The sequence below is a fragment of the Balaenoptera acutorostrata genome, unplaced genomic scaffold (assembly GCF_949987535.1).
Source record: "Balaenoptera acutorostrata unplaced genomic scaffold, mBalAcu1.1 scaffold_629, whole genome shotgun sequence".
Lineage (NCBI taxonomy): Eukaryota > Metazoa > Chordata > Mammalia > Artiodactyla > Balaenopteridae > Balaenoptera > Balaenoptera acutorostrata.
The window spans coordinates 71531-98640 of record NW_026646311.1 but is presented as its reverse complement, the minus strand read 5'-3'; the positions used below and the strand labels follow the sequence as shown (position 1 = coordinate 98640).

Genomic DNA, 27110 nt, shown 5'->3' with positions numbered 1-27110 from the left:
TTTTCCTCTAAGAGTTTGATAGTGTCTGGCCTTAGACTTAAGTCTTTAATCCATTTTGAGTTTATTTTTGTGTATGGTGTTAGGCAGTGTTCTAATTTCATTCTTTTACATGTACCTGTCCAGTTTTCCCAGCACCACTTATTGAAGAGGCTGTCTTTTCTCCACTGTATATTCTTGCCTCCTTTATCAAAATAAGGTGACCATATGTGCGTGGGTTTATCTCTGGGCTTTCTATCCTGTTCCATTGATCTATATCTCTGTTTCTGTGCCAGTACCATACTGTCTTGATTACTGTAGCTTTGTAGTATTGTCTGAAGTCAGGGAGCCTGATTCCTCCAGCTCCATTTTTCGTTCTCAAGATTGCTTTGGCTATGCGGGGTCTTTTGTGTTTCCATACAAATTGTGAAATTTTTTGTTCTAGTTCTGTGAAAAATGCCAGTGGTAGTTTGACAGGGATTGCATTGAATCCGTAGATTAAGAGTAGGGCTTTTAAACCTCAAACACTGCTGCAAATCTTAACATGAGAGCAGTTGCACTAAACAAGGTTTGTTGACTAAAATATTATAGAGACCAAAATTAACATACGTGTAAATGTTTTAAAACAAATTAGTATTTTCTGTTTTTTTTTTTTTGGCCATGTCGTGCATCATGCGGATCTTAGTTCCCCGACCAGGAATCGAACCCGTGGCCCCTGCAGTGGAAGCACGGAATCCTAACGACTGGACCGCCAGGGAATTCCCAACAAATTATTTTATTCATCACAATAGGATCTACATTTCAAAAAAACAGGAGCACGTATAGAACTGAAATATTTATTCAGCCTATAGACAATGCTTGGTATGCATATGGATAGCCGATCCAAAAATTCCATAGCCAATTCAGGTATGTTCTGCCAACAGACTGAGAACCAAACTTTGGTGTATCACAGAATCACCTGTAAAGCCTGTTAAAACTCCATACGCCTGGCCCCAGGCACTAACCACGTCTTGACTGTAGTTCAGTATGTGTCCAACAGATGTCTTCACGCTTCTATCCATCAAAGGAAAGGCACTCCAGTAAACAATACAAAATCTAACAATAAGTCACGTAACAATGTAATTTCAGTACAAACAGAAAATACAATGCTTAATTTAATTTTTGTTTTTCTTCTTTGGCTTTTATTTGGGGGAATTATTTACCTGCTATCTACAGAATCATGTTCATAAACAAAATGGAAAACTAATCACAAATGTTCCTGGATATGAATGCCATTTTAATGTTACTGTATTTCATCAAATCTAAGATGCCACTGATTGTAAGGTAAACCACTGTTTAATGTGCTGGAAAGAAAAGAAGGAAATGCCTCCAAATAAACCATGACCCAAGCTTCTATCATTCAGAATTTTTATTTTATACTGATTGCAAGACCCTTTTTTACTTATTTAACCGTAAAGTTTAATCATATATCATTTTGAACTGTTTTATAACTTTCTCCATACCAATAACTGTTTCAATGCTGGTTCACAGCATAATATTACTGAAGACATACTGAACAACAGCTAAAGTTAACATGAGAAATAGCAACAATACTCACAACATTGACTAAAATGAGCAGCTGTTAACTGTTTGTGAGTACACAGGCAAACAAATCAAGCAGGACTCTGGCCTTGGTGACAGAGATTTTAAGATGCCATCAAGGATAAGACTTATTAACTCAATTTCATACTGTTGAGATGGGGAAAACTATGAGTCTTGGAATTGATGAAAGCCCGCTTTTTTAAAAGATGGACAATAATCCAATAATAATAAAATCTATGGATATCCCAGTGTTGCCAGCTCTCAATTCTTTCTGCCTTTCTTGACACACTAGTGATATAATGCACAATAGCCATTTCAAGTCACCACTCACCCAACCTAGAGTTGTTAAGTTCTTTATTAGACTTCCTTGTTCACTCGTAATTCTCCCTCCCCCATTTATTCTCAACACAGCCAGAGTAGATTTTAAAAGCTAAACTAGATCACTCCCTTGATTAAACACTGGTGCAGTTTTCTCTTGCACTTTGAATAAAATTGTTGCATTACCTGCAGGGATCCTGAAGGCAAGTGCTTTGTCTCCTAGAGGGCATGGATTTTTGTTTTGTTCACTGCTACTATATTTCCTTGTGCTCTGCACATGGGTTAGTGCCCAATAAATATCTGATGAATGCAATGAATGACTCTGGCCCTGGCTACCTCTTCAACCTCTCATCTCATGCCTGTTTTCCCCTTAGACAATATGCTTTTGTCCTCTAGTCTCCTTGCTGTCTCCTGAAAACTTCTCATCCGGCCTTTGAAACTGTTAACCTTCTTCATGAAATGATTTTACCCAAATGCTCAGCAAGACTGTTTCAACTTTCTTCAGATCTCCCTTAAAGGGCACCTCCTCAAAGATGCTTACCCTGTTTATCCCCTCTCCCAACATAATTAGACTCAACTAATTTATTTCCTCTCATAATTATGTTTATTGTCTCTCACCAGATTTTTAAGTTCTAGGAGGGCACAGACCATGTGTTCTGACATGGAAAATGTATACCCAGCGTGTATCCCAGGGTCACATACATTCTAGAAGCTCAATGGATGTTTGTTGAGTAATGAGCAAAGAAAGGCTGTGCCGAGTGCCTCTAGCACCTTGTCACTCTGGAAACGAAACAGTCAAGCCACATGTTACAAAGCTTTACTCCAAATTACCATTTTAGCTTCTGTTACCTGTATTTTCTAACATACACAAATTTAATTGTTTAAGCCTCTTGCTATAGCAATAAAAGATTCTTTCCTGTCTCAAGATTGTATTAAAACCTTTTTCTTACATTCTCTTCTAGTGTTGTTATTTTTTAACAAGTAGCTCTTTATTTCATCTAGAACTTAATTTGATGTAACTATGTACTGTTTTCCAAATAGATGGCGATTATTCCCAAACATGTATCATATGCTTAAAACTATATTATTTCTGGGTTCTATTCTGTCTCATCAATCTAGCTATCTATTACTGTGCCAGTACCACAGATTTTAATGTCACTGGGTTTAAAACACATATATCGGGGCTTCCCTGGTGGCGCAGTGGTTGAGAATCTGCCTGCCAATGCAGGGGACACGGGTTCGAGCCCTGGTCTGGGAAGATCCCACATGCTGCGGAGCAACTGAGCCCGTGAGCCACAATTACTGAGCCTGCGCGTCTGGAGCCTGTGCTCCGCAACAAGAGAGGCCGCGATGATGAGAGGCCCGCGCACCGCGATGAAGAGTGGCCCCTACTTGCCGCAAATGGAGAAAGCCCTCGCACAGAAACGAGGACACAACACAGCCAAAAATAAATAAATAAATAAATGAAAACTAGTAAATTGGCCACATAAGATCTTAAAAAAAAAAAACAAAACACATATATCATGAGCTGCTTAAACAAGTGTCCCCGCACTGTTCTTCTTGCAAAGAAACTGCAACATCATTTGGGCACGTGTCAAGAATATTCCTATTGGGATTACACTAAATTCACAGAGTTGGGGGAAAGCAGCATCTTTATATTAATGTTCCCATCTACATTGTAATGAAAATTTAGCCCTATCCTTTCCATTGTCGTTACTGATATTATTTATTCCATTTTCCTTATCTAACAGCACTGCCTAACACTTCCAGAATAATGTAAATACTGATGAACAGTATCTTTGCCGCTCCCTAACTTTAATGGATGCGTCTTAGTATACGTCAGAGTAAGCGCAATTCTGGCTACTAGTTTAAAATATGTTTATAATACATATTTACTGAGTTTTATTTAAATCATGCTATAAAGGTATCATTCCATCCTTATTTTTAGTTCATTTGGTTTAGTTTTCAAAGTGTCTAACATTTTATCTAACGTCTTTGAGATAGCTATCAAACACTACGAGGTTATCTTTTCCTTTCACCTATTACAAATTATAACTGTGAATGACATATTGAGCCATTCTGGATTCCTAGAATAAACTCCTTTTGGTCAGAATATTATCCTTTTATCATAATGCTGATTTTATCTGCCAATATCTTATTTATAACTTCTATACCTAAACTCATAAGAAAAACTGGTTTGGGGTTTTAGTTTGTTTTCTAACCTTCGTTAGGTTTTAGTATCCAGTGGTCACACTGGAGAAAAAAGAATTGGAAAAGCTATCCTTCTTTCTGTAAGCTCCAGGCTTAAACTTCTTTCCCTACATTTCAACTTATTCAACCAACATTTCTTGAGTACCCACTGTGCATTTGTTAAGACACTGACAAGATAAAATTTCATATATATATATATATATATATATATATATATATATATATACACACACACACACATCCTTGGTGCAAAAAATTAAGTGAACAATGAAGAAACACACATGGAAGTATACTATAATATTACTGGCTCATCTACATATATGTATAGAGCTGCACAAGGAAGACTTCACAGAAGAACTGCAATTTGCGCTAAGTCTTGAAGGCAAGTAGGAGACAAAGAAAGGAGAACCAGCATTCTAAACATGTGTTCATGAAGCAATCACTTCTACTTGCTCTTAAATAATTTTAATCCATAGGACTGTGTTTCCTGTAAGATGACGCTACATTACTAATGGCAACTGGAATTGTGTATTGATACAACCAACAAGGCCTATATTTCTTTCCACATTATGTTCAGAAGTGGGACTTAATATTTGTAGAGCTTGTTACTTCAAAATTAGTCTTAAATTCATGTTTTTTCCTACTACTTGTTCAAATTCACCATATTGCTGGTTGTCCTCTGCCAGAATAACACTGTGGCTTTCCATAATCCTTAACTATTCACTATTTAGTAACTCCAAAACTCAAAAATAAATGGGCACAGGTTGAAATATTCAGAACAGAAGGAGTAGAAACGTAACATTCAAAGTTCATCACGATGCTGGTAGGGTTTTCATGCTGCATGCTATCTGAGATGATTACACCTTCTCTTACAATGTTCTATGGCCAGGCTCCAGGTTACCTCATTAAAATATAAACTCTTGAAAGTAAAATGAAAGAAACTCAGGATGGTGCCTACAACACAGCAGTTGATAGAAAATTTTCTAAAACAATACAGTCCAGTAATTTGAAGATTGTAACGCACATAGCTGCAGATTAACCGTAAAAATACAGTATATGCTTCTGGGAGGATAAACTGGTCCAATCACTCTGGGAGACAAGACTGATATTCAGAGTTTTGAAAACGTACACACCCTGAGCAAATTCATTTCTGGAAATTTACACTAAAGAAAAAAATTAATGTACAGGGATATATGGTTAGGGATATTCAGTGCAGCACAGTTTTATAATAATGAAAAATTAACAGTAGTCTAAATGTTCAACAGTAAGAAATATAAATAAATGCAACAGAACATTATAAATTCAACTGAAATTACAAAACTCTACATGTACTGACAAAGAAAGATGTTCAAGACAAATTATTAAGAAAAGCGAGTAACATTACCTGCATTATGCATCGCTGCACTACGTAATACAGTAGCCACTACCTACACAGAGATACTTAAATTTAAATCTGATTAATTAAATTTAATTTTAAATTAGTTATATTTAAATGAAATTTAAATTTCAGTTCGTCAGTCACACGAACCACATTTCAACTGCTCAACAGTCACATGCAGCCAGTGGCTACCATATTGCAGAGAGCAGATACAGACCGTCGCCATCATCAGGGGAGTCGCTGTTTTGCTGCTTTTAACCTCCTTCCTCACCCTTCATTTAAAAAAGGGATTATTCAGACTGGCACTAAAATAGTTCTGAGATTTTTTTTCCCCCTATCCAAATGTGAAAATTATCTGAAGACTCTGACCTCATATAGAGAAGTAGAGCTGTCATTTTTTTTTAATTCAATGTAAGATGAATTCTTCACTTAAGCTTTCTTAAAATGAAGCATTACATAGAAAAGTGAAAAATTATCAGTAGACACAGTGGTCAGCTAAAGTCTGAGTTTCCTCTCTAAAAATAAGTGACAGCATACCTCTGTATCATTCCCTCTAGCTGTGCCTCCAGGGCAGCAAATAATTTTTATCACGGATCTTTTACAGCAAGGCAACAGTTTCCATGGAAACCACAGGGCAAACATCCATTACTGCTGCCTAGGACTTTATAAGCACACCGAAACCGAGGGAATCGCTTACTTTCAATTATTAATATTTTAAAATTGAGCAGTAGTCAGCTACTTTAATTCTGGTTTTGTTGTGTGTGTCTCTATGAACAAATCAATAGATGAGGAACAAATCAAGAAAATTCTGTGCCCCTCTAGCAACAAAATGAGTCTACAGAAATCAGGAGGGGGAAAAAAAACCCCAGAAAGGTATTAAACCAGTATACATGCCAGCCAATGTCATCTCATACAAGACAGCAAATCAGAACAGAAATCAGTGCAGAACTTAGGTAAGAAAGAAGAAATTCCCTTGCACTAGCTCAGGAGAGCATATAAATTTATCTAGGTCAAAATGCTGACTACTCAGGAAAAAAAGACAGTCATAACAACTGAGAAAGTGGCCACTCACCTCTCTCAACAGAGTGTTCTCTTTTTCCTTCTGCTCCAAAGGGCTTTTGAGGTGGTGGACATGCATCTCTGCCTCTGCCAGTCTCCTTGTTCTCTCATGGTCCTCCTCAGTAGCCTTAGCAGAAAGCCCCTTGCTCTGCAACATCTCCAGAAGCTTCTTGTGGATTCGTCCCGAGCGTTCAGGGTTTGCTTCTGAGTCTCAATCCGCAGCTCCATCTCCTCCAGAGTCTTTCGAAGGAGGAACAGCTCCTTGGCCTGCCGCTCATGCTCAGTGTGCAGCCTCTGAAAGTTCTCCTCCGTCAGCTCTGCCACGCAAGGCTCACCAGTCCTACTGTTACTATCCTGTTCAAACAGCTGGTTCAGGTCCCTCTGGATCCGCAATTCATCCTGGAGAGCCTGGACTGTCATTTGCATGTGCTGGTATAAAGACAAAAAAGAAAACCCAAATGAGCTTTCCTCCTCAAGTAGCAGAAACAAAGCAGACTACGGGGAATGAGAAAGCAGCTACCACAGCTCTCAGAACCCTGCATTTAGCAAATGAGGATTCACATTATTCTGTTTTACACTGTCTTTAAAACTGATTGAGATAATCTGTAAAATGTCAGTAATTTAATTTGTGTTTATTACCAACAGGAAACAAGGTCAGTCTGGCAGCTCCTCACTTTGCTTGACTAAATAAAGACACTGTTCAAGATTAGCAGAAGGTATTACACGGAACTGAAGGTGAGGAGTGGGGAAAGGCAGGGGAAACCTATAGGAATATGGACACATCATACAAAAAATTTCACCAAAAAACACAAAGGATGGCAAAATACAAAATGACTTTTAAGTGCTTTACAATTAAGTTAGCACATTAAATAATAAACATATGAGTGCATGCCAGAATGTGCTTAGCACTCCTTATGTGTTAATTCATTTAATCCTCACTATAACACATGTACTATTATTTGAATTTTATTGATGATGACACCAGGCACACAGAGACTTAAATAACTCACCCCAAGATCACACAGTAAGTGACAGAGCTGGCATTCGAATTAAAGCAATTCTCGCAGCCCACTGAAGCTAGTACCCAAAGGTAATTAGATAACTTGAAGCTTTAAAAACAAAAAACAAAACACAAAAAACTGAGGCTGTGTGTGCTATTTATACAGAAGAAGATAACAATATAAGTGAGTAATTTGAGTAATTAAATGAAAATGTTAGTGCAGATAAGCTAGTAAAATGTTCCAGAGGGTATATCTTTAGCCTGTATCCCTAACGAAGGTATATGAACCTTTAATCTGAATGGATAAATTCTAGAACATTATACAGAGAACCTAAAAGGAAGTTACATCAAGAATCATGTTTTTAGAAATGAAGAAGCAACAATAGAAAATCACCCTTTGTATTCAAGGTATTCAAGGTCTGGCAGTGTGCCGCAGTGGAAGGAAACTAACCCACAATCAGAAGACAGGAGTTTTAGTTCCAGCTCTCACACTAAAGAGCAACCTAATTTGGAACACATTGCCATCTTTCTGGGTTTCAGATTCCTCATATTTAAAGTGAGGCTATAAATGCCTGCACCATCTTTTCACAGAGCTAATAATATCATTGAAATCTTTGTGGCATATATGTTAAAACAGACATTGTTTAAAATTTTTGGCAAACTGCAAAACAGCAGTAAATATCTCAAGGAAACGATCTGGCAAGTGTACAAAGACGCTCACTGTTGTTTACACCAGCGACAAAATTAGAAACAACCTAAATGGATATTAATAGGTGATGAGTTAAGTAAATGAGAAATGTCCACCCAGTTTAATACTATGCATCAATTTTTTTAAATGTAGATTTATATTTACTGATAAAAACTACAGTTACAACATATTAAGAGTAAAAAAAGGAGATTAACCAAGATGGCGGAGTAGAAGGACGTGCTCTCACTCCCTCTTGCGAGAGCACCAGAATCACAACTGGCTGCTGGACAATCATTGACAGGAAGACCCTGGACTTCACCAAGGAGGATACCCCACGTCCAAGGACAGAGGAGAAGCCACAGTGAGACGGCAGGAGGGGCGCAATCAGAGTAAAATCAAATCCCATAACTGCTGGGTGGGTGACTCACAGACTGGCGAACACTTATACCACAGAAGTCCACCCACTGGAGTGAAGGTTCTGAGCCCCACGTCAGGCTTCCCAACCTGGGGGTCCGGCAACGGGAGGAGGAATTCCTAGAGAATCAGACTTTGAAGTCTAGTGGGAATTGATTGCAGGACTGTGACAGGACTGGGAGAAACAGAGACCCCACTCTTGGAGGGTACACACAAAGTAATGTGTGCATCGGGACCCAGGGGAAGGAGCAGTGACCCTGGGGGAGACTGAACCAGACGTACCTGCTGGTGTTGGGGGGTCTCCTGCAGAGGCAAGTGGTGGCTCTGTTTCACCGTGGGGATAAGGACACTGGCAGCAGAGGTCCTGGGAAGTTCTCCTTGGCGTGAGCCCTCCCAGAGTCTGCCATTAACCCCACCAAAGAGCACGGGTAGGCTCCAGTGTTGGGTTGCCTCAGGCAAAACAACCAACAGGGAGGGAACCCAGCCCCACCCATCAACAGTCAAGTGGATTAAGGTTTTACTGAGCTCTGACCGCCACAGCAACAGGGAGGGAACCCAGCCCCACCCATCAACAGTCAAGTGGATTAAGGTTTTACTGAGCTCTGACCCCCACAGCAACAGTCAGCTCTACCCACCACCAGAGCCTCCCATCAAGCCTCTTAGATAGCCTCAACCACCAGAGGGCAGACAACAGAAGCAAGAAAAACTACAATCCTGCAGCCTGTGGACCAAAAACCACAGTTACAGAAAGACAGAAAAGATGAAAAGGCAGAGGGCTATGTACCAGATGAAGGAACAAGAAAAAACCCCAGAAAAACAACTAAATGAAGTGGAGATAGGCAACCTTCCAGAAAAAGAATTCAGAATAATGATAGTGAAGATGATCCAGGACCTCGGAGTAAGAATGGAGGCAAAGATTGAGAAGATGCAAGAAATCATTAACAAAGACCTAGAAGAATTAAAGAACAAACAAACAGAGATGACCAATACAATAACTGAAATAAAAACTACACTAGAAGGAATCAATAGCAGAATAACTGAGGCAGAAGAACGGATAAGTGACCTGGAAGACAGAATGGTGGAATTCACTGCTGCGGAACAGACTAAAGAAAAAAGAATGAAAAGAAATGAAGACAGCCTAAGAGACCTCTGGGACAACATTAAACGCAACAACATTCGCATTATAGGGGTCCCAGAAGGAGAAGAGAGAGAGAAAGGACCAGAGAAAATATTTGAAGAGATTATAGTCGAAAACTTCCCTAACATGGGAAAGGAAATAGCCACCCAAGTCCAGGAAGCGCAGAGAGTCCCATACAGAATAAACCCAAGGAGAAACACGCCGAGACACATAGTAATCAAAGTGGCAAAAATTAAAGACAAAGAAAAATTACTGAAAGCAGCAAGGGAAAAACGACAAATAACATACAAGAGAACTCCCATAAGGTTAACAGCTGATTTCTCAGCAGAAACTCTGCAAGCCAGAAGGGAGTGGCATGATATACTTAAAGTGATGAAAGGGAAGAACCTACAGCCAAGATTACTCTACCCGGCAAGGATCTCATTCAGATTCCATGGAGAAATCAAAAGCTTTACAGACAAGCAAAAGCTAAGAGAATTCAGCACCACCAAACCAGCTCTACAACAAATGCTAAAGGAACTTCTCTAAGTGGGAAACACAAGAGAAGAAAAGGACCTACAAAAACAAACCCAAAACAATTAAGAAAATGGTCATAGGAACATACATATCGATAATTACCTTAAACGTGAATGGATTAAATGCCCCAACCAAAAGACATAGACTGGCTGAATGGATACAAAAACAAGACCCATATATATGCTGTCTACAAGAGACCCACTTCAGACCTAGGGACACATACAGACTGAAAGTGAGGGGATGGAAAAAGATATTCCATGCAAATGGAAATCAAAAGAAAGCTGGAGTAGCTATACTCATATCAGATAAAATAGACTTTAAAATAAAGAATGTTACAAGAGACAAGGAAGGACACTACCTAATGATCCAGGGATCAATCCAAGAAGAAGATATAACAATTATAAATATATATGCACCCAACATAGGAGCACCTCAATACATAAGGCAACTGCTAACAGCTATAAAAGAGGAAATCGACAGTAACACAATAATACTGGGGGACTTTAACACCTCACTTACACCAATGGACAGATCATCCAAAATGAAAATCAATAAGGAAACAGAAGCTTTAAATGACACAATAGACCAGATAGATTTAATTGATATATATAGGACATTCCATCCAAAAACGGCAGATTACACGTTCTTCTCAAGTGCGCACGGAACATTCTCCAGGATAGATCACATCTTGGGTCACAAATCAAGCCTCAGTAAATTTAAGAAAATTGAAATCATATCAAGCATCTTTTCTGACCACAACGCTATGAGATTAGAAATGAATTACAGGGAAAAAAACGTAAAAAAGACAAACACATGGAGGCTAAACAATACGTTACTAAATAACCAAGAGATCACTGAAGAAATCAAACAGGAAATCAAAAAATACCTAGAGACAAATGACAATGAAAACACGACGACCCAAAACCTATGGGATGCAGCAAAAGCGGTTCTAAGAGGGAAGTTTATAGCTATACAAGCCTACCTAAAGAAACAAGAAAAATCTCAAGTAAACAATCTAACCTTACACCTAAAGAAACTAGAGAAAGAAGAACAAACAAAACCCAAAGTTAGCAGAAGGAAAATCATAAAGATCAGAGCAGAAATAAATGAAATAGAAACAAAGAAAACAATAGCAAAGATCAATAAAACTAAAAGTTGGTTCTTTGAGAAGATAAACAAAATTGATAAGCCATTAGCCAGACTCATCAAGAAAAAGAGGGAGAGGACTCAAATCAATAAAATCAGAAATGAAAAAGGAGAAGTTACAACAGACACCGCAGAAATACAAAACATCCTAAGAGACTACTACAAGCAACTTTATGCCAATAAAATGGACAACCTGGAAGAAATGGACAAATTCTTAGAAAGGTATGACCTTCCAAGACTGAATCAGGAAGAAACAGAAAATATGAACAGACCAATCACAAGTAATGAAATTGAAACTGTGATTAAAAATCTTCCAACAAACAAAAGTCCAGGACCAGATGGCTTCACAGGTGAATTCTATCAAACATTTAGAGAAGAGCTAACACCCATCCTTCTCAAACTCTTCCAAAAAATTGCAGAGGAAGGAACACTCCCAAACTCATTCTATGAGGCCACCATCACCCTGATACCAAAACCAGACAAAGACACTACAAAACAAGAAAATTACAGACCAATATCACTGATGAATATAGATGCAAAAATCCTCAACAAAATACTAGCAAACAGAATCCAACAACACATTAAAAGGATCATACACCACGATCAAGTGGGATTTATCCCAGGGATGCAAGGATTCTTCAATATACGCAAATCAATCAATGTGATACAGCATATTAACAAACTGAAGAATAAAAACCATATGATCATCTCAATAGATGCAGAAAAAGCTTTTGACAAAATTCAACACCCATTTCTGATAAAAACTCTCCAGAAAATGGGCATAGAGGGAACCTACCTCAACATAATAAAGGCCATATATGACAAACCCACAGCAAACATCATTCTCAATGGTGAAAAACTGAAAGCATTTCCTCTAAGATCAGGAACGAGACAAGGATGTCCACTCTCACCACTATTATTCAACATAGTTCTGGAAGTCCTAGCCACGGCAATCAGAGAAGAAACAGAAATAAAAGGAATACAAATTGGAAAAGAAGAAGTAAAACTGTCACTGTTTGCGGATGACATGATACTATACATAGAGAATCCTAAAACTACCACCAGAAAACTGCTAGAGCTAATTAATGAATATGGTAAAGTTGCAGGATACAAAATTAATGCACAGAAATCTCTTGCATTCCTATACACTAATGATGAAAAATCTGAAAGAGAAATTATGGAAACACTCCCATTTACCATTGCAACAAAAAGAATGAAATACCTAGGAATAAACCTACCTAGGGAGACAAAAGACCTGTATGCAGAAAACTATAAGACACTGATGAAAGAAATTAAAGATGATACCAACAGATGGAGAGATATACCATGTTCTTGGATTGGAAGAATCAACATTGTGAAAATGACTATACTACCCAAAGCAATCTACAGATTCAATGCAATCCCTATCAAATTACCAATGGCATTTTTTACAGAGCTAGAACAAATCATCTTAAAATTTGTATGGAGACACAAAAGACCCCGAATAGCCAAAGCAGTCTTGAGGCAAAAAAATGGAGCTGGAGGAATCAGACTCCCTGACTTTAGACTATACTACAAAGCTACAGTAATCAAGACAATATGGTACTGGCACAAAAACAGAAACATAGATCAATGGAACAAGATAGAAAGCCCAGAGATTAACCCACGCACCTATGGTCAACTAATCTATGACAAAGGAGGCAAAGATATACAATGGAGAAAAGACAGTCTCTTCAATAAGTGGTGCTGGGAAAACTGGACAGCTACATGGAAAAGAATGAAATTAGAACACTCCCTAACACCATACACAAAAATAAACTCAAAATGGATTAGAGACCTAAATATAAGACTGGACACTATAAAACTCTTAGAGGAAAACATAAGAAGAACAGTCTTTGACATAAATCACAGCAAGATCTTTTTTGATCCACCTCCTAGAGGAATGGAAATAAAAACAAAAATAAACAAGTGGGACCTAATGAAACTTCAAAGCTTTTGCACAGCAAAGGAAACCATAAACAAGACGAAAAGACAACCCTCAGAATGGGAGAAAATATTTGCAAATGAATCAACGGACAAAGGATTAATCTCCAAAATATATAAACAGCTCATTCCGCTCAATATCAAAGAAACAAACACCCCAATCCAAAAATGGGCAGAAGACCTAAATAGACATTTCTCCAAAGAAGACATACAGACGGCCACGAAGCACATGAAAAGATGCTCAACATCACTAATTATTAGAGAAATGCAAATCAAAACTACAATGAGGTATCACCTCACTCCTGTTAGAATGGGCATCATCAGAAAATCTACAAACAACAAATGCTGGAGAGGGTGTGGAGAAAAGGGAACCCTTTTGCACTGTTGGTGGGAATGTAAATTGATACAGCCACTATGGAGAACAATATGGAGGTTCCTTAAAAAACTAAAAATAGAATTACCATATGATCCAGCAATCCCACTACTGGGCATATACCCAGAGAAAACCGTAATTCAAAAAGACACATGCACCCGAATGTTCATTGCAGCACTATTTACAATAGCCAGGTCATGGAAGCAACCTAAATGCCCATCAACAGACGAATGGATAAAGAAGTTGTGGTACATATATACAATGGAATATTACTCAGCCATAAAAAGGAACGAAATTGAGTCATTTGTTGAGACGTGGATGGATCTAGAGACTGTCATACAGAGTGAAGTAAGTCAGAAAGAGAAAAACAAATATCGTATATTAATGCATGTATGTGGAACCTAGAAAAATGGTACAGATGAGCCAGTTTGCAGGGCAGAAGTTGAGACACAGATGTAGAGAATGGACATATGGACACCAAGGGGGGAAAACTGCGGTGAGGTGGGGATGGTGGTGTGCTGAATTGGGCGATTGGGATTGACATGTATACACTGATGTGTATAAAACTGATGCCTAATAAGAACCTGCAGTATAAAAAAACAAACAAAACAACTAATACTAAACTTTCATTGGGTTATTTGTATGGAAATATGTTAATATAAATGTTTCAGACATTACATGAAATTTCTAAAAATCTTATATTTGTATTTGTATGGAAATATGTATGGAAATATGTTAATATAAATGTTTCAGACACTACAGGAAACTTCTAAAAATCTTATATGTTCTGGTATAATGTTATAAGTAATAATCCTAGTTATTACTTTAAAATGTATATCTCAGAAATAACTAATTTTCTTGTCAACTGCATTATTATGAACTTTCATCAAATCTTTAACCATGGTCATTTTTAAGTCTTTTGTCATTTACAGACAGTTCTGGGTGTACTCTGATGATTTTGCAAATATGTTCCTATAAAAGGGTGTCATCTTCAAGAAATTCATGGAAAAGACTCTGACAAGTACAGGTTTCTGGTAACTGACTGTACTGCTGAACTGAATGAATAAGCATTTTCAGAACTCTTAATGAAAAACTGATGAACTCATAAAAGTGCTAACAAAAGATCAAGATGAAAAAAAAAATTAATTACATGGGACTGAGTGAACTGATGAGGATGAGTATAATTTTTGTGACTTTCTGTCTGAATTTAAAAAAACAAAAATCCCACAAGGACTCAGAGGCAAAGAATATACAAATCAATTTTCACTGCAAAGTAAAGGAGCTGTTACAGTGGAGGATTACTGGACTGAATGTCAATATTATGACATAGTATGAGTGTGTTTCATGTTTGGTAATTGCAATCATTGTTGCATTTGTTGTGGTCATCCATGTACAATGCTTGGTGTCAGTCTATTTATCTCTTGTAAAAATAAAATACAGTGTGTGTGTGTGGAAAAAAAAAAAAAGAGAGAAAAAAAAAAGAGTAAAAAAAGCAGATATATAATAGCAAGTATAGGATGACTGCGATTCTAATTTTTAAAAAGTATAAACATGCAGAGAAAAGTCTAAAAGGATGCAAACAATTACCAGTGTCTGGGTATGGGTAGATTTTACATTTTTCTTCATACTTTTTTGTACTATCTAAATCCCCTACAGTAAGCAAGTAATCAATAAAAAGGGACATTTTTACCTTTAAAAATAAGAGAAAAGACTTCAGAGATGCCTGCTTGGCTGTGTTCAATTTGCTACCACTTTGGGTAAAAGGGAGGGAACAATAAATATTTACTATTTACTATAAATAAAAAATATCATAAGAAATAAAAATACTTCTGTAATGTTACACAAGTAATAATTAATGGTTATTTGGGGGAACAGAGGAAGGCAAGACGGGAGGAAGGGAGGAACGAACTGGAATCACTGGGGGACAACATGTAAGAAAACTTTATTATATTCCGCATAAAAATTTTTTTAACTGAGGTGTAACTGACATTGAAAAGTTTTTAATAATAGTTTTATTGAGACATAATTCACACATGCCATAAAGTTCACCAGTTTAAAGTGTGTAAGTCAGCAGTTTTCAGCATATTAAAAGTTATACATTGATCACTACTATGTAATTCTAGAACACTGCCATCACCCCTTAAGAGAAATCCCATATACATCTGCAGTCACTTCCCAGCCACTTCCCATCTTTCTCTCCTCCTAACCCTCCCTCCTCTTGAATTTGAACTAAATGTATGTACTACCCACCCAAAAATTAAATTTAAAAAAATGCCTAATGATATTTTTCAGCCTCAAAAAGGAAGGAAATGCTGACACACGCTGCCACATGGATGGACACTATGCCAAATGAAATAAGCCCGTCACAAAAGACAAATATTACACGAGTCCACTTACATGAGGTCCCTAGAGCAGTCTACCTCACAGAGACAGGAAGCACAAGAGTGGTTGCCAGAGGCTGGGGAGACGGGAGACGGGAGACAGGGAGTGACTGTTTGATGGGTGCAGAGATTCAGTTTTACAGGATGAAGAGTTGTGGAGATGGATGGTGGTGATGGCTGCACAACAGTTTGAATGTACCTTATGAACTGTACACCTGAAAATTGGTTAAGATGGTAAATTTAACATGGTGAATGTAAGCTGTATTTTACAACGATTTTAAACACTGGGGAAAAAATGCCTGCCATAGAATTCCAACGTGTTGATATTAAATAATTTACTTATAACTATTGATAAATATTTAGTTTGGTTCTCATTTTCCACTATTATAACAGGCACCTTCACATGTGTATCTCTGCACATTTATCCAAATTTTTCCTGGAGATAAATTCTGAAAGGTGGAATTCCTGGATCAGAGGGTATGCAGTTATGATTTTAATACACACAACAAATGATCTCTAAAAGGGTCTGTACAGATTTAAACTTCCACCAAACGATGTCTGAGCACTTTCCTATACCTTTGACAACTGGGTATTTTCTTTCTTCTCTTTCTTTTTTGGGCTTTCCTTTTATTACCAGTAAGACTGAATATCTATTCACATATCTACAGGCGCTTTGTATTCCTTCCTTTGTGACTCATCTGTTCTTGTTCTTTGCTCATTTTGTTTTGGGGACATTTAACCTTTCTCCTAAGCCACTTTAAGATCTTTTTATATTTGGAAAACAACCTTTTGCCTGCTGTGCATGTTACAAATATATTTCCAAATCTGTCATTTTTCTTTTAACATAGTTTATGGCAACTTAAATACAGAATTTTTTTAGTGCAAAGATAAGAACCTCTTCTTTTACAGTTTCTGGTTTTGGTATTATGCTTAGCAAGTAGTGAACTTTCAATTATGGCAGTCTTCAAACTCTCGAAAAGCACTGGCTTTTTCTTACGAAAAATAAATTTACAATAAAATTATCAGGTATTTGAATTCATGAATATGATTCTTTAAATAAATTTAACTACCCGCATCATGCTGTAAAGATTCTCAACAGTTGTTGGAGTTCAAAATCCTTAATAAAGGGCTTCCCTGGTGGCGCAGTGGTTGAGAATCTGCCTGCTAATGCAGGGGACACGGGTTCGAGCCCTGGTCTGGGAAGATCCCACATGCCGCGGAGCAACTAGGCCCGTGAGCCACAACTACTGAGCCTGCGCGTCTGGAGCCTGTGCTCCGCAACAAGAGAGGCCGCGATAGTGAGAGACCCGCGCACTGCGATGAAGAGTGGCCCCCGCTTGCCACAACTAGAGAAAGCCCTAGCACAGAAACGAAGACCCAACACAGCCAAAAATAAATAAATAAATAAATTAATTAATTAAAAAAAAATCCTTAATAAAAAGATGTGTCAAATTGCTAATTCTCTGAAGCCTATAATCAACCTCCAGTTTCATTCTTTACCTTTGGAAGTCAAAAAATCCAAATAAATTCTGAGCAAGTTTATCCCACAGGGAAATATCAGAAGTTAAATTCAACAATGAAACTGATTTCTAGGTACAACTGTCCCTCCTTTTCTGGACACTCATCACCAAATTCATTCAAATCAGGAGAAACAGATGTTGATGACAGCTAACAGTCTCACATACACTTTAGCACTTGTGATTATACTAGTATGGCAAGCACTGTTTTGGTGAAGAAAGAAAATACAACGACTAATGTGCCCTGCTTCTTCAGCTCTGCTTCTTCAGCTCTGCTTGCACCCATTTTACTAGAATACAGAATTAAAATGATGCTCTGACTGGTAGCCGAGAAGGCTACACAGCAATTTTCTCCATTGAAATGGGAATCAGCACCCCTTCTTTAGGCTACATTCAAGCTAGATTCACTTTACTAAAATTCCTGCCAACTCCCCTGGGAGAAGAAAGAAGCAGCAGGCAATAAGCCAGGCTGCTCTTTCTCTAGCACATTCATACTGAAGATAAAGGGAGCATATCTGCACATATCACAGACATTTACCATGACCGACCAAAAACACATGCTGAATTTAGCAGGACAATCTCAGTTGTCAGATATTAGGAAAATTTCTATTTGGGAATTCTGCTTATGACACTCTCCAAAATGATCTCACACTTCTCACATGCCAAATTGTACACCAACACTCACTAGTCTACTTCTGCTCACTCTAACACTCAGCTTGAGCTGGAAGACTGGAAAAATAACTGCTTAAAATTTAGTCCAAGGATTGTACTAAAATTACACCAAGCTGTATCTCAATGAAATGGTAGGATGTTGTGAACAATAGTAATGAAAATTCTTAAATCTCTGATAGGGTTTATGATCATTTTTTAGAAAAATACATCTCAAAAACAACAAAACATCACAACAATGCCTCATATATTTTAGACAAATATCAGAAGCTCTTCTGAGGCAAAACTTCCATTAGTTTCTCTGAACAAGAGAACGCTTTGATCCAGTTTATCCTGATTTCTAAAATGACAGAACCAAGGAGTCTAGAGCTATTTTTAGTTACAGAAAAAGAATATTATGGATACATGAAAACGGTCATCATCACAAACATTATACTGTATCCCAGAGAGTTCAATGCACTATTTGTCAAGATAACCATTAGAAAAAATACCAGTACTGCATCCTATTATGTTAAATTAAGAACGATTTTTTTTCTGAAACATGTAAATACATACATTGAGGAAACTTTATCAATGCAAGATGCAAAAGAGTTTATAATAATTCTTACTAACATCACCCAAGTCGATCCTCAGGCTCTGTGATGTTCTGATTTGTGCTGTACCGTATGTGTCCCTAAGAAGAGCACTTACCAGCCCAATCTGCAATTTATTTCTTTGTATCTGTCTTCAAGAAAAACTTTCTAGAACTTGGGACTTTCATCTTGTTACTCTAGGGCACGGCACAGTGTTTGGTATAGTAAGTGCTCAATAAATTTTTGATGAAAGATTGACAAAAACAAATTTTCACGCATTATTTTGAAAGTAAATGGCTACTGGATAGTAGATGCAAATCAAGTCCCCGGAAAACTATATCTTTCCCCTATAACAGAGAGAATTACTCTTATTCTGTAACAATTAGTTCCTTACCAGCTAACACAAAAAAAATTCTATCTCAAATACAAACTGGCCAAAATACTAAATGCAATCCTAATTTTTAAAAAAATGTTAATTATACACTCTGGATTTATTTGTGTTTGATCTGAAGTGAAGAGAAGCATTTTCAAATAATTAACTGTCAACAAGAATCTTTTATACTTTTAATACTATACAACATACACCAAAAGTGTAGGATAGAGTTCTTATCCAAAAACAGAGCTTACAAAGTGGTAAAACTTAATAGCTATATATACACACTCACACACCAGCACTATACCTTATTATAACTTTTAAATTAAGAATATTCAAGAACGAGAAATGGGACACATAAAAGCGCTTATTATATATGCAACATACTCGAATGAAGTTCAGATTCTATAAGATCACTATGATTTGGATTCATGAATCTTTAATATGAAAAGAAAGTATTCTAATTTCTATCATTTTAGAAGAAACTCAAAGTTTTTTAATGAGTCTGAACCTCCAAGACTGAGACAAAGCAAGAGCCTCTAGGTAGTTCATTTCGTCTGATCATTAGTCTAGTATTCTTTCCGTTGATTCTTTCAGTTGCTGACAAGGATTTATTTTCTGTGCAGCAAAGCACACTGTAAACTCTCAAATATTAAACCAAAACCAAGTTCTCAGACTGATCTAAATAAACACCAGCAAGAGACATACTACAATGCAAGAAACAACCATACCAGAATTCAAATGGATAGATTAAATTGTTTAAATGAATGCTACTTTGAGCTTATTCTCCTCTAAAAAAGATGTCAGAGTCAAGAAAATGAACAAGCAATTATTCCAGATTCCTAGCAGCTACTCTCTGCTACTGAATCCAGGAGAGAAAAAAGAACATCTGCCTTTATGCCAGCATAACCCAGAGGAGAAATTAAAGAATAAACAAAAATACTATCAAAATGGGGAAGTCCCGAGGTCATAATACATTCTATTATTGTGTGCTCATCAAGACAACAACTCAAGTGACAATAAACTGATTTTAGTACAGGTTCTAGAAATTCCAAATAGCTTTCAGTTACCCAAACTCCCATACCATTTACTTACCCCTTAACCTCTACTTAAAGAGTATATGTATATGTATAACTGATTCACTTCGTTACAAAGCAGAAAACTAACACACCATTGTAAAGCAATTACACTCCAATAAAGATGTTAAATAAATAAATAAATAAATAAATAAATAAAATATAAATAAAGAATATCCTCTACCCGTTCCCTCACTTTCACTCCCAGCTAAATCCTACCTGTCCTTTCATCCTTAGATCAGGCATTACCTCCTCTAGAAAGCCTGTCTGACTCTCAAACTGAACAAAAGGCAGAAATAGAGAGGAAGGAATGGGTGGAGGAAGAAAAGTACAGAAAGAAGAAAAGATAATATCCCAAACCAGATATTACAGTAGTAAAAATATCATCCTAAGCAATGTCAGGATTGAAGACGTCATTCCATTAAAAAATAACATCAAAATAAAAATTTTTTTAACCTTAAAAGTAAAATCAGGGCTTCCCTGGTGGCGCAATGGTTGAGAGTCTGCCTGCCGATGCAGGGGACACGGGTTCGAGCCCTGGTCTGGGAAGATCCCACATGCCGCGGAGCAACTAGGCCCGTGAGCCACAACTACTGAGCCTGCGCGTCTGGAGCCTGTGCTCCGCAACAAGAGAGGCCGCGATAGTGAGAGGCCCGCGCACCGCGATGAAGAGTGGCCCCCGCTTGCCGCAACTGGAGAAAGCCCTCGCACAGAAACGAAGACCCAACACAGCCAAAAATAAATAAATAAATAAATAAATTTATTTAAAAAAAAAAAAAAAAAAAGTAAAATCAACCAGCAGAGGGATCCTATAGTAACCATTTCCATAGTGTTTAACTTGAGAATGCTCAGTACTAACAAAGCAAAGGCAGAATTAAATACAAGGGACCATAAAGGTACTGTTCAGTCTAGCAGCATTTTAAGTATCAACCTCACTTCTTTCTTCATGCTCTACAACCCAAAAGTTTCAAGCACCTGCAACAGACGTCAATGAGGTTAACAAAATTCCCAGATTTAGTCCCTGAAATACTAGTATATAAATCAAGAAGAAGGGTGAAGAAAGAAGGGTAAAGAAAGAAGAGTTAAGCGATACCTATCAGCTGTGAACATGTTAAGAGCTAACCCTGGCAATGCTACAACTGGGAGTGGATTCAGCTGAATAAATACACACCGGAGGCAGCAGCTTGACTGTGAGGTGGCGGGGCGGGGTGGGGGTGGGGGGGTCCCTGCTGGCATAAAGCTAACGGGCTAATGTCTGTGTCCCACAGAGCTATGTCAACACTGAAGTCACTGTGTGCCCAAAGCTTTCCAGAAGCTATAGAATTCCTTTTTCCTTTCCCCCCCCCCCTTTTCCTCCAGAGAAAGAGTAGAGGCAAGGAAGACTGATATTGAGGGAGAGTACAAAGAGATCATGACCTTACAATCTTACAGAAAAGCACTCCTGTACACTGCCATTGTTTAAGATGCTTTCACACACACTATCACTAAACTGTGTTAAACTGAAATGAAGCCCATCAAAATTATTTACATAAATAATTCTGTCTTGGGGAGAAAATAGCATAGAACATATACAAAGAACATCAGCTAACCAGAATAAACCAACCAAATTACTCACATTTTTTTTCAAGACTTACCTCTTTAATAATGGGCTTTCTTGTAAAAATCAAATCTACACTAGGCAACTGATAGACTACAACAGTCCACTGTTGTATTTTGTTCTAGAGATACTAAGATCAAGTGCAGTTAAGACAAGAGAAGGAAACCAAAGGTATAAGAATTAGAAAGCAAGAAAGTCATTATACAGAGATTGTAGGATGAAAACTCATAAGAAATTACAGACAAAATATCTGTATAATTAAGAGTCCAGCAAGGGACTTCCCTGGTGGTCCAGTGGTTAAGAATCCACCTTCTAGGGCTTCCCTGGTGGCGCAGTGGTTGAGAATCTGCCTGCTAATGCAGGGGACACGGGTTCGAGCCCTGGTCTGGGAAGATCCCACATGCCGCGGAGCAACTAGGCCCGTGAGCCACAATTACTGAGCCTGCACGTCTGGAGCCTGTGCTCCGCAACGAGAGAGGCCGCGATAATGAGAGAGGCCCGCGCACCGCGATGAAGAGTGGCCCCCACTTGCCGCAACTAGAGAAAGCCCTCGCACAGAAACGAAGATCCAACACAGCCATAAATAAATAAATAAAATAAATAAATTTAAGAATCCACCTTCTAATGCAGAGGACGTGGATTCTGCATCCCACATGCCACGGGGCAACTCAGCTCACGTGCCACAACTACAGAGCCCACCAGAGCCCACGCGCTCTGGAGCCCGCGCACCGCAACGAAAGATCCTGCATGCCGCAAGGAATATCCCGCGTGCAGCAACTAAGACCTGACGCAGCCAAAAATAAAACAAATAAATAATTAAATATTTTTAAAAAAAAAGAGTTTAGCAAGCCTGGCGCATATAAGATCAACATATAAAATTTAACTGCATTTCTCTACAAGGAACAAATCTTTAAAAAGTGTCATTAAAAAGAGAGAGAAAGAGAATCTTGATAAATAAAACCAAAGAAGCATCTGGGGATAAAATAACAATAAAAAGTCAAACTATTATGGAGAAAATCATAATTGTTTCAAAAGCAAAACACCAAGGTATAAATATTATTTTTTTTGTATACAATCCCTTAATTTTTCCATGGCAACCATCAAATAAGGCATATCAAAGACTCTTTTGCACATGCTTCTGTAAAAATGTTAAGTAGATAAAAGAAATCTTTAAAAATTAATAAAATTTTTTTGAAAATCAATTTAGGTAGTAAACAGACAATACAAAAGATTGCTTCATGTTTTAACATCATGTTGAGAAGAAATAAAACCATATGGGATCTTCACGGGGTATTTAAAAGGAAAATACATTTGTTTTCTTGACTCTCACCAATTTTATCACATAAACTCCAATAAATACATGTGTTACCATTATTTTCATTCATCTCCTACATCCATATTTACTCATCGCGTTGTATTTTCAATTTGAATACTTAGGTCTATGACCACAAAATCTTTCACTTCACTTCAGCTGACTGCATACTTTTGGGGAAAGTTAAACATGCACTTACCCTATGACCCAGCGATTCCACTCCTAGATATTTCCGCAAGAGAAATAAAAACATGGCCACAAACACATCTGTATAAAAATGTTTACAACCGCTTTATTCATAAGAGCCAAAACTGGAAACAACCCCATCAACAGGAGAATGGATAAATTAATTATGCAGTATCCATGCAATGAAAACTACTCAATATTAGGATGACTATGGATACATGCAATAACACGAATAAACTTTTAAAAAAATATATAGTACACTGAGCAAAAGAAGCCAAACACAACAGAGTACAGACTATATGGTTCCATGTATAGGAGGTTCTAGAGCAGGCAAAACTAATCTAAAGTGAAAGGAATTAGAACACTATCTATGTGTTCGGGGCAGGGAAAATACTGATTGGGAAGGAGCTCAAGGGAACCTTATGGGATGATGGAAATGTTCTATATCTTCGTTAAGACTGCATTATACGACTACTGGCATTTGTCAAAACTCATGGAACTATGATACGGAAGATCCATGTATTTTGCTGTATGTAAACTATACTCCAACAAAAAATAAATATATTAAAAGAGAAAAAAGTAACAGACATAGGTCAGAAAAGGGAAAAGTAAATAAATATTCAAGAAAATTTCTTAACAAGTAGGAATGACTTCACTTAAAAGAAAAAAGGATAATTTAGTTGATTTTAAGAACACTTCCAGTCCCAACATGTATTATGCTCTATCACCTAATTCAGTTGTAACCCTGCATTCTTAAAAAGGTTAGAGAAGAAAGCAGAAGCTTGGGGCTACAGAGACTCATTCAAATATACAACAACATATGGAAATCACCATCAACAATTTGCCTTATTTGCTTCAGATATCTCTCTCTCCCCCCCACCCCTCACTGTTGCTTATTTGAAATTCACAGAAGTGATGTCATCTGTTCTTGATTCTCTTTGCAAATTGCTCATGTTACTCAACATAATGTGTCTGAGAATGTAAACTGGTATAGCCACTATAGGAAACAGTAATGGAGGTTCCTCAAAAAATTAAAAATAGAACTGCCATTAGATCCAGCAATTCCACTTCTGAGTTTTTATCCAAAGAAAACAAAAATAACTAACTCGAAAAGATATCCGCACCCCCATGTTCACCGCAGCATTATTTATAATACCCAAGATATAGAAACAACCTAAGTGTCCATCAATGGATGAATGGATAAAGAAAATGTGGTGTGTATATCTATACACATATGTGTATAGATACACACAATGGGATATTATTCAGCCATAAAAAAAAATAAAATCTTACCATTTCGGAGGGGGGGGCAGAACCACAAGCTCACAGGTAGAGAACAGATTGGTGGTTGCCAGGGGTGGGGGACAGGGAGTGGGTGAAATGGGTAAAGGGAGTCAAAAGGTACAAACTTCCAGTTATAAAAATATATAAGTCCTGGGAATATAATGTACAGCATGGTGACTATAGTTAATAACACTGTATTACATATTTGAAAGTTGCTGAGAGACTAGATCTTAAAAGTTCTCATCCCAAGAAAAAAAAGTTCTTTGTAACTATGTGTGGTGATGGATGTTAACCAGACCCAGTGTGTTGATCATTTTGTAATGTATCCCAATAGCAAAATATTGAAACTAATATAATATGTCAACAATACTTCAATTTTTTAAAAACGTGTTTGAGATTTATCCACACTGATTTACATAACTCTAGCTCGTTCACTTTTATGAACTGTATAATACAGGTTTCACAATTCCTTATCCAAAATTCTAAAATCCAAAGAGCTTTAAAAAGACTTAAATTTTTCTCCAAGCTTAATGGAAAAACCTGACTCAACTGCTATGAGGCTATTTACCATTTATTTATCCAATTTAATATGAATATTCCTAAGTTTTGCTACAGATTTAATATGTTTGATTACTGGGTATTGTCCAGATCCCAATGGGAGTATTACACAATATACAGTTTATGTACTGGATTACCTTTCAAAATCTGAAAAACATCTAAATTCCAACATACATGTGCCCTAAGTATTTTGGAGGAAGGGACTGTGTACTCATATTCCATTTTGTGAATAAATACCAACTTACCCACTCACCTACTTGAGGAACAGTTAGATGTTTTTCCACTTTTTTCACTGTTACGACAAGCACATGTACATCTACCTGTCTCCTTGTGCACATGTGCAAAAGTTTCTCTCAAGGAGACACACAGAAATGAAACTGCCAGGTAGTAGAGCGTGTCTTCAACCTTACTGGTCATTTAAATGTACCTTTTTCAATTTACTATAAACAAGATGCATGACACAGATGATAAAAGGGAGCAGATATCCAGCCTATAACTTTCATATCTACAGAACCATTAATCATATAACACTTTCCATTAATCATAAAACCACTTTCCTAGAAGGAAATTTTTGGTGGAAATGGATTGGGTTGTTACCTTAAAAAAAAAAAAAAAAAAAAAAGCTAAATGATTGTGCATTCAATTCCATCCATAAGGAATAAAGACAGTGTTTTCAAAGAAAGTTATTACTTATGAAGCTACTTTAATTAGCAGAGCCCAAGTATCGCTGTAAGGCTTGAGAATTTTTTTTAAAAAGCAAAAATTCTATCCATAGGATCTTTTCTCTCTGAAAGAAGGAATGAGAGAAGAAACAGAAAAGATGGGAAAGAATCCTAATTTCTCTCCGCTCACCCTACTTCCTAAAATGGCATCTTTCCCTGAGAATCCCCACAAAATACAACTACTTTAATCTCAGTACCAAAATTTTGATGTCAAAGATGCCTATAAAAATGATCTTAGAGATAAGGACACAAAATCTGAAAGCAACAATAATCAACAGTTTCAAGAATTTCCTTTCTATCCCTTTCATATTTATTGGAAAATAAATAAATAAGCAGGCTTCTTTTTTTCTCTCAGGTATTTGAGAAACAAAAAAGTAACACAGGGATACCTGATTCATTACTAATGTTTAAAATATTTTTAAACTAAACTTATGAATTGGGATAGATGCTTATATAATTCTTTTTTTCTGACAGCTTTTAAGAACACATTCTTTGATCCCCATATTATAAGGAAAATTGGCTTTTTAAATAAACCTACTTGCTTAACCCAAGGTATCTAAACAAAAACAAGAAAACTTAAATGAGAGGTTCACAAAGGAACATTTGATGACGTTAGTGGACCTAAAATATGTCATATTTCTTATACAGACTTAAGCAAAAGAAAGTATGAATCCCAACGTATAGACAAGTGCCACAAAAACACAAAACCTACAGGAACACAAGAACAGCACTTTATCCTAGGTGGAAAAACGAACCCCTAGCCTATTTCAATACCAGAAGAACGACAGATTCTGAGAGGGCTCCGGCTACCTTGGGAGTTCTCTCCATCAAGAACAAGAACTAGTAATTAACATGAAAGAGTCCATTTCAGACAATTCTACCCACAAAGGAGGCAGTGCTGTTGAAAAATAAACTTAACCAAACATTGGAGAACAGAAAAAAAATACTGAAGTATAAGCCCTCACTGAGGGAAGAAAGATCTTTAGTTAGTAGCAGGCATTAAGCTCCCTGACAGAGATACCATGGCAGGTGGCTATAATAAACATGGTCTGTCTCCATATGAAGGTAGATAAGACAGATAACGGTGGATAAGAGAGTCATTA

The 27110-nt window shown here is 37.2% G+C and overlaps 2 protein-coding genes across 4 annotated transcripts in view; one reads left to right on the top strand and one right to left on the bottom strand.

The window, feature by feature from the left end:
• Nucleotides 1–13546, top strand: part of LOC130706878 (ELKS/Rab6-interacting/CAST family member 1-like) — a 77063-nt gene extending 63517 nt beyond the window's left edge. For 2 of the 3 annotated variants that reach the window (XR_009006920.1, XR_009006919.1), the window contains exon 3: nt 662–2831. The gene's annotated coding sequence lies outside the window, so the exon portion shown is untranslated. Of the gene's footprint in view, nt 1–661; nt 2832–13407 lie in introns of those variants that run through there. The other variant, XR_009006921.1, reaches the window with a different exon arrangement.
• LOC102998326 (ELKS/Rab6-interacting/CAST family member 1-like) overlaps nt 1–27110 on the bottom strand; it is a 116534-nt gene that overhangs the window by 47774 nt on the left and 41650 nt on the right. Inside the window, 2 exon segments of the mRNA XM_057539551.1 lie at nt 6537–6697; nt 6700–6952. Of these exon segments, the coding sequence (XP_057395534.1) occupies nt 6537–6697; nt 6700–6952 (414 nt within the window).